The following is a 14,252-nucleotide window of genomic DNA, read 5'->3' on the forward strand; positions in this document are numbered from 1 at the left end:
TCACCAAGTCGAATATGTTATTGATTCTGTAAAATGATTTTCTAATAAGTTTGTGTCGACCTCAGATGTTTCATTCTAAAAATAAAGGGGGGGGGGGGGGGTCATAGTACTAGATCGTGCCATTATTGTTAGTATACAGACAGCACTTGACTTTCTCGCCAAACAGCAAAATATTTAATTGTCACTACTGCCCAAGACAAATTCAAAGTTTCAGCCCAACATTTTACGGGGGCGTAAATGACGAAATTTCAATATTCTTGGTTATAGATACCCTACATTTATATCTGGTAGAAATATTCAAAATTTATACATGCTCGCCGTACGGTGGCGAAACACCTGATCGAGACAATAGATAAAAGATGAAGGAAAAACGTAATTCGGGATTAATTTTAAAAAAATAACAAGAGGCCTATGCGCAACATTGCTCACCTGAGCAACGATAGACATCATAAAATCAGCTTTACGGAGTCATATAATACAAAAAAATATGGACATTGTACATGTAGTCTAACAGATCCTGTATAAAAAAATCATTTTTTCCCCTTGATATTCTGTTTATCATTGATCCCTTTATGTCACAGTAAAGTCATTTCACATATTTAACATTACTGTTCTAAAGACCTAAATCAATTGGGATATAAACCTACATCAAACTTGTGAAGCCCAAGAATTGTCCAGGGGCCAATGTCTATAAACAATTTTAAAGAATCAACGATATTTAAAAATGTTTGCATATAAGTAAAATCCCACATTTATTAAAGCATTTTAGTTTTGGTGAATTTAAAATGTTTTCCTTTGTAAAATTGGACCCCCCCCCCCCCCACCTGTGGCTCGATCCTTCTCCTGAATAACACTTGATTTCGACTATAATTTGAATCTACACTTTCTAAAATTGCTTTCACTAATGTTGCACCTTTTCTAAGAAAATGTTTTGTTTTTTTTAAAGAAAAAGATTTTTCTCTATAATTATATATTCCTTTGTTAAGATTTACCTCTCCCCATTGTGCACTTACCCTATCCCTGGGGATCATAATTTGTCCAAACTTGAATCTTCCCTACCTGATGATACTTCACACAAGTTACAGCTTTTCTGGCCAGTCGTGTTCTGGGTAGAAGATAAAAATAAAAATTCTCTTTATATTCCTATGTAAAAATTTGACCCTCCATTGTGGCCCCACTTACCCCACAGGGACCATGATTTGAACAAACTTGAATTTGCACTATTTTAGAATGCTTCCACACACGTTTCAGCTTTTCTGGCCAAATGGTTTTTGAGTAGAAGATTTTTAAAGATTAACTCAATACTCCTATATAAAACTTTAGATCCCCATTGTGGCCCCACCTTACCCCCAGGGACCGTGATTTGAACAAATTTGAATCTACACTTTCTGAGGACATACTTCTATACAAGTTTCACCTTTTCTGGCTAAATAGTGCTTGAGATGAAGATTTTAAAAGATTAATTAACTCTATATACTCCTTTGTAAAACTTCGACCCCCCCCCCCCATTGAGGCCCTACCTTACCCCCAGGGACCATGATTTGAATAAACTTGAATATAAACAATCTGAGGATGCTTTCACATAAATTTCAGCTTTTTTGGCCGTATGATTTTTAAGAAGATTTTTGAAAAATATTACCAAATTTTCAATAAATCTTAATTTAAACAAGAGGCCCATGGGCCACATCGCTCACCTGAACAGCAGTTCCTTGTAACATTACATTTCGTAGCATATGCTTTTTCTATTTTAAACATTGAACCCCTTTCTGGGGACCCAGTTATGGTCCGAGGTTTATGGTTGGCTTGAACAACATAAATAGTAACATAGGAATGAAAATGTGAAGCACTGCGGTGGGACCGCACGTACACAACCTGAAAAACTGAACATAGCAGAGTTCCACTTCAAGAGGAATAACTCTCAGACTGTACAGAACACAAGAAAGATAACTCTTGGTTCAACTACATTAGAGTTTACACAATTTGAGGATCCTTGCATAGTAATCTCACAAACTGTAGCATTATAGTTCTCGAGAAAAACTTTTTAAAAACATTTTCAATATATCTTTCTATGTTAAACTTTGAACCCCTCTTGGGGCCACAGTATTAGTCCAGTGCTAAAGTTTTAATTATTTGGAATCTACATTATTTAAGGATGCTTGCCTAGTTATCTCACAAGCTGAAGCATTATAGTTCCCTAGAAAAAGATTTTTCAACATTTTCCCTCTATATTTCTATGCTAAACTTTGAACACCTCTTGGGGCCCCAGTATTAGATTGAGATCACGGCTTTTATAATTTCGAATCTACACTATTTGAGGGTGCTGACGTAGTTATCTGACAAATTAATGCATTGTAGTTCTCGAAAAGAAGATTTTTAAACATTTTCCATATATACCGGTACTTCTACATTTAACTTTAAACCCATCTTGGGTCTCTAGTATTAGTCCAGGGGTCACTATTTTAAAACTGTCGAACCTTCATTATCCAAGGTTGTATGCATGATAGTAATCTCACAAACTGAAGCATTGTAGTTCTCGAGAAAAAGATTTTTAACATGTTACCTTTATATTTCTTTGATAAATTTTGACCCCATCTTGGGGCCCCAGCATTGGTCCGGGGGTCACGATTTTACCAATTAGGAATCTACATAAGCGAAGGATGCATGCATAGAAATTCCACAAACTAAAACATTGTAGTTCTTGAGAAGAAAATTTTTAAACTTTTCCTTTATGTTTTTTAAAATGTTTAAATTTTGAACCCCTCTTGGTGCCCATCAATTGTCCGGGAGTTACAATTTTTTGAATCTACATTATTTAAGGATGTACATGTATGCATAGTAATATCCCAAACAGTTGCACTATAGTTCTTGAGAAGAAGATTTTAAAACATTTTCCTACATATGTTAAAATCTAAACCCCTACTGGGGCCCCACTTTTTGTTCGGGGGTCACGATTTTTACAATCTTCACTATGTATACAACCTTTTGTGTATGTATTGGCATTTTTGATGAAGTGGTTCTTGAGAAGAAAATTTTTAAACATTTTCCTAAGGTATTTCTATGTTAAACTTTGAACCCCCCCTGTGGGGCCCCAGTTTTGGTCCGAGGGTCACGATTTTTACAATTTAGAATCTTCACTATGTATACAAGCTTTTGTGTAAATATTTGCATTTCTGGTGCAGTGGTTCTTGAGAAGAAGATTTTTAAAAAATTTTCCTATGTATTTCTATGTTAAACTTTGAACCCCGCCTGGGGCCCCAGTTTTGGTCCGAGGGTCACGATTTTTACAATTTAGAATCTTCACTATATATACAAGTTTTTGTGTAAATATTGGCATTTCTGGTGCAGTGGTTCTTGAGAAGAAGATTTTTTAAACATTTTCCATATGTTGTTCTATGTTAAACTTTGAACCCCGCCTGGGGCCCCAGTTTTGGTCCGAGGGTCACCATTTTTACAATTTAGAATCTTCACTATATATAAAAGCTTTTGTGTAAATATTGGCATTTCTGGTGCAGTGGTTCTTGAGAAGAAGATTTTTAAAACATTTTCTTATGTATTTCTATGTTAAACTTTGAACCCCGCCTGGGGCCCCAGTTTTGGTCCGAGGGTCACGATTTTTACAATTTAGAATTTTCACTATATATACAAGCTTTTGTGTAAATATTGGCATTTCTGGTGCCGTGGTTCTTGAGAAGAAGATTTTTAAAGACATGCACCCTAAACTTACTGTTTCGCAATTATCTCCCTTTTGAAAAGGGCTGTGCCCTTTATTTTAACAATTTATAACCCCCTTTCCATAAGGATGCTTTGTACCAAATTTGGTTAAATTTGGCCCAGTGGTTTTTGAGAAGAAGTTGAAAATGTGAAAAGTTTACAGATGGACGGACAGACGGACGGACGACGGACAACGGGTGATCAGAAAAGCTCACTTGAACCTTCGGTTCAGGTGAGCTAAAAAGGGTGTGACCCTTTATTTTAACAAATTGAATTGAATCCCCTTTACCCAATGATGCTTTGTGCCAAGTCTGGTTGAAATTAGCCCTAGTGGTCGAAAATGTAAAAAGTTTACAGGCACACATACGGACGGACAGACAAAAAGTGATCAGAAAAGCTCACTTGAGCTTTCAGCTAAAAATAAAATTAATATTCACAAATTTTATCGATGGGTGAATGGGATTGTTTTAACCTTTTTAAAAACAACATTTACTATTAATCAATTTAGGTAATTATCTATCTCTATTACAGAAGGGGCATTGAAATGTGTGAATTTTAAATATGAATTATATTTCTTTAAACAAAATATAATTATCATTTAAGTACGGTGATTATGCATCTTAAATTTGCGTTAGGTTGTCCTGCACTTAATAAACAACATGTAGTTAAGGCATTACATATATATGTATAACCAAACTTTGATTATACTGAACTTGTGACCAACGTGTAGTAAATGCTACAGCTGTGGTAAATCTTAGTTGTGAGTCATGTTAAATTGTAGGGGCTCATCCTGGAGAGAGAGAGAGAGAGAGAGAGAGAGAGAGAGAGAGAGAGATTTCAAAACACAACCTTTAACACAATAATTTTAAGCTCTAATTTAATAAACTCTCTATATTGCTCCGAGTTCAAGTCATACACAATTCTTGTTACAAACACTTTGTAGATTGATAGAAAAAGTACAGATAACCATTTTTGATGTTGCTTTGTAAAACAAAAACCCAAAATAAACATAACTTTAGAAACTTTTGGCTCAAAATAAACAACATTTCATACATGTACATGATCTTGTTTGATAACTTTTTTACTTTTTAATAAATATGAATAGATAAAATACAATTAAAATTGTCACTAACATTTTTTTAATCAATCAATTATTGACTGTAAACTTATTTAAAAACATGCCCATAACCTATAGAAAGAAATTTGTTTGATAATATATCTGACTACTAGAATATATATTACATGGAAATGATACAAAATGAATAGTCTAATAACAGATTAAAATTGTTAAAATCTACGATAAACATCACAGTCCAGCTTATCATTAAAAATATCACATCAAAAAGCGATAATAAAAATACTGTATAATTAATACAAAAACAATAAGAATCTGACTGAATGACTGGAGACATTTTACTGATTCGTTTCCCGTTTAGTCTAGCCTTAGTTCATAATATATTAAAGCAGTCTCCTTGAGATTTAAATTTGTAAAGAATTAGTACATAAATTGGGAATTAAATGCATTACCTTTCACAGTGCAATTAAAACATTATGATATTGGTGATGATGGTAAAACTCCTCTTGATAATACTGCGGTAATAAAATGTGTAATTGTATCTCATAATGCACCAAAACTATTGAGAAGTTGTTTAACATCAAGAGTTATTGCCCTTGATCAGATCTCTCTTCCATAATATCTTACCCAGAAAGAGTGATTTAAGTAAAAGTGTAGGAAAATAGAATATAAATTCAAATATTTGAAAAATATACATTGGACGGAATAAATTTCATCGGCTGCATAAATTGCCAGAAAACAACATAACAGCTTATCAACAGCAATAGATTTAACACGACAAGCCCAATTGTTAGAATACTGCCAGAATAAAAAAAATAATACTTCTCTGCAAAGTTGAGCAAAAAATAAAAACACAAGCAATAGGTCTAGATATAGCCAATGTTAGTAGAGTTATAATCACATATCAGCCTTAGAACATAGGTCACCTAAAATCCAACATGGAAGAAGAGTAATCTTATCTTAGTGGACTACTTGGTATGACAGAACTCAGGGAAACATGGTATTCATGTGATAACGTAATTAAGGTATTAAAACAGTTGTTGCTTGTACAGCCCCGAAAATCGAAAATTTGAAACAACAAGGTTTGTTTTCATGTTCCAACACCACTTTCATTAAACTTAACAATAATATACCAGTATTAGTACGGTAATTATTAAACGAAGTCAACAAATCTTACACCAGCTCTTCCTTATGGTCTATGGTTGGTAAGTACAAGTAAAATGTTCTGTTATGTATATAATGGCTGCATACAACCAAACAAGTTAATAAAGCAAAATTAACCAAACATAAATCTCAAATATTTTTCACCATCAAGTCTATAACAAGGAACACATAGACAAAACTAACACCTCAGAACAGAAAGATTCAGTAACATTCATCGCATTACTATCAGCTGAATAAATGCCTTCAATATACAGTGTATAACAACAGTATGGTACTAGTATGCATGCCAGACTATATACCACAAACGGTAAAATATGCCTATACACTTGTTTCTGCACAAAACAAATCTTGATACAGATTGATAGGTGTGGTTCATAAGAATGCAATTAATCCTAAAATATCAACAACAAAAAAGGGAAAAATAGCGCATCTGAGTACATATCCATGAGGATAAATTCACTAAATAAGCAAACTTACTGAATAAAAATTATGATAAGAGGAGTTTGTTGAGTATATCAACAACACACAGAGACAGGACTAGTTAAATGACATCTCTCTGGGGTTGTCTTGTACACAAAAAACAGCAGCAAATTGGATGCAAACAGTTCTGCAAAATTAATTGATTACATCTGTACTTAGATTTAAAATTTCAGTGGTGTTAACATTCTTGAATCAAATGCTGACTTAACATTCTGTATTTCTTTTAAAAATCTAAATTATCAAACTATTGATGTATGAATACTATAAGGCAAATAAGAAAACAAAAAGGTTTCATAACATAAAAATTCTACTTTGGTATTAGTACACTGTACAAATAAAAACATATATACATGTATCTATCACACCTAACACCAGATATTCCATTCAGAGCATCACTTACTCTGATGTTACAGAAATTATTAAGGTGGATTCTTCCTTCATAGAGTACAGGTTTGTTTAGACGTAAGTATTAATCAGCCTGTATAACACCCAGTTCAAGCACAGGCCACTTCAATGGCCGCGGCTGGTTGAGGGGGTGCCCACGCAATTGTGGGTTGAGGTTGTCGGTTGACCGGCTCAGCTTGAACCACAGTGGCTTCTCTGACCGGAGGCATGGTGACCTGCCTCTCCACTGCTGGTGGGGGAGGGTTCACTCTTGGTTGAGGTGGCTCAGCCCGGGGAGGAGGTGGCTCAGAGGGTGGGTGGGGTTGTAACATGGTCGTTTGAGTTGCTGCCGGACTTGTTTGATTCTGGACTGCGGTTTTGGGTCGCTCTTTTGCTGGGTTGTACCAATTCATGCAGGAAGCCACGGTTTCACGAACCGTGCCTCGGGCTGACATGGCACGGTTTTTTCTATTCAACAAACTAAGTTTGAGTGCCTCATTGTTCATAGCATTGATTGTATGTCTGTTAGGGTTGGCTGTTTCACTACCATGGGCATATCTATATGACGTTGTGTTGACCCCATCAAAAGAAGATGGAGGTTTGTTGACATATATTTGAGGTACTTTCTGGGAGGTCTTGAAGTCTTTTCGATACGTTGACAGTAAGGGCCGCTGGGTTCTCTGAATGTACTCCCGTTCCGGCATCCATGTCATGAAGTCTTGCTTGAAGCTGTAAGCCTTGTTTGGAGCCCGCTTACGTCCCAAACCCTACAACAGACAGGTTATTAAAGGTCATTGGATAAGATAAGATTATATTTATTTAGAGTTCTGTTATACAACAATAAACATTAGCTCTAAGGAGCTAATTTCATACTTTTCCAAAAAATTTTATTCATCTAAATTCATCTAAAAGACACAGCCTAATTATGTCTTGATCAAATTATCAAAATCCCATTCAAATCAGTGCATAGTCTGGGAAAAGATAACAGAAGGTTCCTGGCTCATGGATGTTACAGATCATTTGCACTCGATTTTGATCTCAATTGTTTAAACCTTAGTTTCCTTCATTAAACTCCACCCCTTACTACTGTTGGCTACTCACTTGTTCAAAGTATAAGGCATCATTGAGGAATGATTCCCTGTTGTCATGGTGAGAAAACACATGTCTGGCTGTAGGTTGCTTGAAAGAGATAAAAAGAGTTCTACAGTTGACTTCATCAACAACATTTCATACATATATATATATACAAACTAAAACAATTATGGCATGATATTTACACTTGCAAATGTTTTCCCTTATATAACACTGTTTGTGCAATCCGCTGTTACTTCTGCATAACATCATTATGGGTGAAGAGGTCAAAGTAGCGCATGAATAGTCTAGGTCACTACTTTTTCTATGTGCTCAAACTAACCCACTTGTGCTGAAACACACCTATTGGATATCGTAATGAAAACATAATTTAGCCATGAAAAAAATAAACGTATCTGTATTTTGTTATATGAAGTTTTATTCATTCATTTTCTAAAAAATATAAAATTAATTGCGGGGGATAAATGATTCAGGTAAGATAGGCCTGTAAACAGAATAATGTTTATGGGTCAACATCGAGACGAGGTGTTCTTGATAATTACAATCGGAATTTGTCAAAGGAGTTAATTCAGTTAAAATTATTTCTGACTTTTTTATAAGCCTTGACTAAAATCGCAAACGCAATATCACAGACCTTTTGTGTTTAGTCCATTCAAGGATCACGGTCAAATTTAACTCCTTGTGCTTCTCAGTCCGTTTTGTTTTGTAAAAAGAACTTAGAAGATAAAATAGCTTTCCTATATAATGTTGGAGGAAAATCATATTGCTTTTGATTCTGTGATAGAGTTTCCCCTGAAAATGCCTAAATTTTACATTAAATTCGGACTTTATGGGATTTGATCACATGACCAACCCGTATTTATATCCCAATATACATCCAAAAATGATACCTTATTTCTTAATTATACGCGGTATTAATCATGCTGTAATCAAAAATTACATGTATAACCCTTTTTTTTCCCTTAAATGTTTAGTCTATTGAAGATATGAATTTTGTTAATGTGGTTAAAATTAAAGTCAGAGATAATTCAAGTGGATCTAAAAAATTGTGCATGAATAATAATTCTGATCAAACAGGTTGTAAACCCCCCCTCCCCCCACCCTCCTTCTTTTTCATAAGTTTTTTAAAAGTTTTATTAAACCCCTTGAAAAGATTTAAATGGCAGAGTAGTATTTATTCTGCCTGTTTATTTCAAAGAACTAATGAACCTGTTGTCAACAAAACAAAACAGCTTATTTAGAGAGATGGCTACGGAGGTATTCAGTGATTGAACAATTGATGATAATCGCACCTCCCAGCATTATCTTCAGTCCCAATCTTAATCAGTCGAATTTGTCATTAGTCTTACTTGTCTTGACAACACAAGGAGAACAAAGTACAGACCCTGTGTAGTGTGTAGTGTAAACCGTACCTGTCTGATTGCCTCTAATAGCTTACACATAGCCAGGTAAACACAAGGCCAATTTATTCTAAAAACTTGTCCTAATCAAATATTGAACAAGTGAAAAGAAACTTGGCCCCCAAGTGTAAAAAGAAAAGCAAACTTTATTACTACTGAGAAATTCTAATACTTGCTAATCTTTTTGTCTAGGAGATATATTATCAACTTCAGGATGTGATATCTCCCTTAATCTGGGTGTCTGTTTGTGAAATTTTACACTTTGAGCAATGATAGCCAAATTACATAAGCTTTTTTTCTGATAAATTTTTTGGGGGATATATCAAGATTATAAAAAGTTTTAAAGTTTAAAACTCCTATATACCATCAGAATGAAGATAGAAATGTTGTTTAATTACGGTAAATACCACTTTCCTATCAACTTTGATGTTTATTTACAAATATTTGATATCAAATAAGATGACCAAACACATAATGCAAATATCAAATCTTTGCATAATAATTTATTGAAGGTTTGATTAAATTTCCTGAAAATCAGAATGATCATAAAAACCATCAGGAATTTTTTAGTTACCTAAAAATCTTAATCTTAAAAGGAAATGACATGCATCCCCATAAAAAATATCTTTAGTTGTACCTTTGACTTTGTACGATTATACAGAATATATCATAAATTCATCTAAAAATGGACTCCGGATGGCTTCAAATTCAGACACTTTAATTTTGTCCAGCAGTCATTACGTCTTCGATAAACATTATTCTTACACTAGATCTAAGTTTCATAAAATGCCTTGCCAGAAAAAGCCATAACTTTCATTTCCTTATATTACAGATATATGTAAGAACCCAGACCTGTTTTAAATTTTGACTTCAATATTAATAATGCTTGGGACTGGGGCAGAAAAAGTTCATGGTTTGAAGTGTCTGACAGTATACGTGACTTGGTGGGGCTCCTGCTACTGTATAGAACTGTTCAATGTCCAGCTGTTACAGACAGATCCTGTAGGCTGTGTATGGTCCTACCAACCTTTCTGAGTGATCAGAGCCAGAATGAGATGTACATTTTTGGCTACAACATACCTCTGAGTTTTACATAAAGAACTTTTTTTTTAGCTTTATACCAGTAAATGACCACCTGAGCTGACATACAATCTGAGTTAAACCTGCATGCAGTCTGGCAAACTGCACCGGTACAAGCTCTGTGTCTGTTCAGTGTTTGGCCTATTCATTGAACCCTTGTTCTGTCATTATCGATACAATTTAAACATGATACAACACATTACTGGCATTATTGATCTGATGTTAAGCGATTGATTGTTGTTTTGAATAAAATGTTCTGCAACCCAGCCTTAAATATGAAAAGCTTGCATTACAATGGAAAATTGTATTGGCAAGCTTTTGATCCATATTTTGTATAATGGAGAGTGGTTTCTCTAGTATCTTTAGACTGTTTTTCCTTTTGAACTATCCTTGATGTATTCATAACCTCACTAGGAAGTCAAAAGCAAGAAGAATATGTCTTAATTTAATGGACAAAAACTCCATAGCTGTTTTTGTGCTAGAAGGTGGTTGAATCTGTGTACAAAGGGTTTTATTTATTCTTTAAACTAAACTTTAATGTTGGGCTGCATCCCTAGGTTACACTATTGACACATGTATCAAATTCAAACATGAAGCTCTTTTTACAACATCATGTTTTAAAACCTGATTACCCGGTACTTCAATATCATCTGACTCAAATTAACTGCTGTACAGTGATATTCCTTATAAACATTTTATAACAGCTTCTATTGCTGGGGGTACTTATAAAAACTTAACAAAAGGTACTTATTAGAACTTAACAAAAGGATTTCGTATTTAGTTTGATATTTCTTTTATATACATAAGATGTTTCAAATAAAGATGAGTGTATATTTGTGTACTTAGCCGTGGAAGCCAGTTTTAACTGCCATTGCAAACTTAACAGCATTTATAGACTTACCAAATATGATCACTTGTTTGATTTCGAAAACAAAAACTTTTTCTTTTCTATTGCTTGCATTTAAACAACCAACCAGTATGGATTTAAATTTCTGCAAAATCGTGATCATCTCCATAAACAAATTTGAATCTTTACAAAAAAAGCAATTTCAATATATTGAAAATATTCAATGTCAATTCATACCTTTAGAATACATTTGTGAAATATTGTAAAAAGTGGTGTTTAAGATTTGATAAAGAAAACAGAATGCCAGTGTATTAAACATTTAAAAGAGATGGCATATTATAGCATTTATATTCTTCTACTGCCACTGTCATGGTATGTAAGCTGTGAGGAGATAGGAATCTAGTCCACAAATTAATTGTACATTAATTCTCCAAAATGAATGCTCCCCTGGTGATATCTGAATAGTCCAGAGCGATGTACGTACATATACAATGTACACTAGCTGATACTAGTATGTATGTAGGGAGGCACATGCTGGCAATGTTCTAGGTACCAATTATTAATATACACTCCACAAATATATAACTATCTGAGAATGGATGCTCATGCTTACCGGTAATAGTGATAATATGGGCTCAGAGCTTTATTATAAATAATAACGATAATCATTCAAGTTTAGATTGTTGAGTTTTTTTTACTAAGAATACAGGAATTACAGTTGCCAAGGGTTTCAATTGATGATGGAAAACATTCAAATGATTATGGATGACACTATATTTTATGATATTTTCTTTATTGTTATGATAAAGAGATAAAAAAAAAAGATACTACAACCTTTAGTTATCAAACAGTTTTGTTTTTATCAACTTTGGAATCATATACTGTATTGAGGGTTATTTTTGCCCCGGCCATGTTATTTTTGCCTTTCTACAGTTAGAAACACTTTTGCCCCGTCTTAAATTCGCCCAAACAAAGTTGTGTTAAAACAGAGATAATTTAAGACAATGGATTTGCCCAGTCTTAGATTTGCCCATGCACTGACAACAGGGGCGAAAATAAAACAGGGACAAATATTTTCCTGTATACAGTAAATTTGGTGGGGGCTCTACTTTCATGGCTTACTTAGCAATTATCCAAGGTTCAATGGAATGTAATCTTGGAATAAGTTTAATGGCAATTAATATGAAGATGATGTTTCATTACTCATTAGGTGTGACAACATGGACAGATTTAAATTTGTGGGTGTCAGAAGAATGTACCAATGGAATCCACTAAAACTGAACCATGCATCATGCACAAGTTCGAATTTTTCGTACAGTATCGTAGAATCAAAACATTCTGAATCAAATGAATTTTTAAATTAATGATGTTTTCTTGAAATTGAGAGGTTTCTTACACTGGGGTGCACATTATTATAATCCCTCCCATTCATTTCATTTTCTTTGCAGAAAAAAACCAAACGTGTATTCCTACAGCTCTGGCCAGCAGAGATATGTATAAAGTAGATACCTGTGACCTGTTCAGGAATTTGTTAGGCGGTTGAGGTTTCGCTAGCTGTCTGTATTCACATACAAAATCGTTGCGTGTCTTGCTGCGGAAATGTCCATAGTAACCACTAGGAAACTGTCAAAAGGAAGAGGAGTTATGGCGTAAGATATATTGTGGAGCCCTGAATGAAATGACGGTCAATGGAAATTTACAACTGAATACATAACATCAACTTGTACCTGGAAGTTACATAATGCAGTCTTTTATATCTGTAATCTGTTCTAAATGAGCAGTAAACATTTACAATGCAAAGTATGTGTTGATCAATTCAGCTTGATTAAGTACATGTACATGTATTATTAAACCATATAAACAGAGTTCAATTATAATATGAAATCTTCTGATGATGCACATGCAAATGATAGGACCATTTTAACAAGAGCTTGGACTTTCAGTAGGATGTAACTATCAATTTTTTTCGTCAAAACAAGTTAAAATGACACTGGTTTCAAGCGAAATATACACAGATTGTGTAGTCTTTGCCCAAAAGCCAGAGATTGTCTTTTTGATTTCAAAGAGCCATGACTGAGTGGCCTACAATGAAATAGACAGGCTCACATCACATTGCTGTTTGCCACAACTACCCAAAGTCCAAGCTCTTGTTAAAATGCTTCTAAACCTAATTTTACCGCAGTGTAAATTTTTCAGCATCAGCTATTTAGAGCATCTCATTCTCTTTCCCTTTGATTACCGATTACAAGCCTTAATCATAATTTAATCATTTATTATATTGTGACATGTCTGCACAAGAGCATCTACGACACTATAATATGGTCAATGCATGAGTACGTAGTACATGTATACATGCACAGTTTTTTTTATAGGTGGTAGCATAGTCACTACAGAACTAATGGGTGAATTTAGTAACTTCTGGTGCTGATAATCCTGGAATAATTTTCAGATTTATCAAATTCAAACCATTCAGAAGAGCAGAGACATCTTTTATTTATTTATGTCTATGAGAACTGGTATAGCAGAATTTAACATCTAAATTTAATAATTGACATACACACAATCCAAATCTCCTTTTAATAAACATTTATCATTATATCAAATCGACATAAGAATTTTAAACAAATTTTAGCTGCACAACACTTTCACGGGCAGGTTAGAAAGTTAAAACCATGCTTTTATATACAGACAAAACTATTACAATGTGTTGTATTTTTCCCCCTACATCATCTCTCTTTCACGACGTATTCTCACACAGCCAACACAACAATATATTGACAAGGTAAAACAATACGTTGTTAAACTACTGTCTAGATTGAATCAATGCAATAAAAACATCAGTTCAAATGTAAAAATGAGTTTTATATAATCTTACCCAGCTGCCAACAATTTCTGTTGCGCAGGTCATCTCTGATTTCACCATAAACTCAGCTTTTTATGTCAGATGCATAACATAACTTTTATACAACTAATAACATTAAACACATTGACTTTTATCGCCGAAATATCGAGTATCCAA

At 34.0% G+C, this 14,252-nt stretch overlaps 1 protein-coding gene across 1 annotated transcript; it reads right to left on the reverse strand.

Annotated features, from left to right (window-relative positions):
• Positions 1 to 6,657: 6,657 nt before the first annotated feature.
• LOC105342339 (uncharacterized) lies at positions 6,658 to 14,250 on the reverse strand. Its single transcript, XM_011449259.3, has 4 exons — positions 14,109 to 14,250; positions 12,743 to 12,856; positions 7,916 to 7,993; positions 6,658 to 7,581 (listed from the first exon to the last, which is right to left on the reverse strand). The coding sequence occupies exons 1-4, from the start codon at positions 14,154 to 14,156 to the stop codon at positions 6,925 to 6,927; spliced, it is 897 nt and encodes a 298-aa protein (XP_011447561.1). The 5' UTR covers positions 14,157 to 14,250; the 3' UTR covers positions 6,658 to 6,924.
• Between the last annotated feature and the right edge of the window lie 2 nt (positions 14,251 to 14,252).

The sequence above is a fragment of the Magallana gigas genome, chromosome 4, assembly GCF_963853765.1.
Source record: "Magallana gigas chromosome 4, xbMagGiga1.1, whole genome shotgun sequence".
In the NCBI taxonomy this organism is placed as follows: domain Eukaryota; kingdom Metazoa; phylum Mollusca; class Bivalvia; order Ostreida; family Ostreidae; genus Magallana; species Magallana gigas.

Bases quoted from the DNA above. Each gene is read 5' to 3' on its own strand.
- LOC105342339 (XM_011449259.3), bottom strand. From the start codon at position 14,156: ATGGTGAAATCAGAGATGACCTGCGCAACAGAAATTGTTGGCAGCTGG. The intron at 12,857-14,108 runs GTAAGATTATAT...TCCTTTTGACAG, and splicing joins CAGAAATTGTTGGCAGCTGG to TTTCCTAGTGGTTACTATGG. The intron at 7,994-12,742 runs GTATCTACTTTA...ATCTCTTTCAAG, and splicing joins AATTCCTGAACAGGTCACAG to CAACCTACAGCCAGACATGT.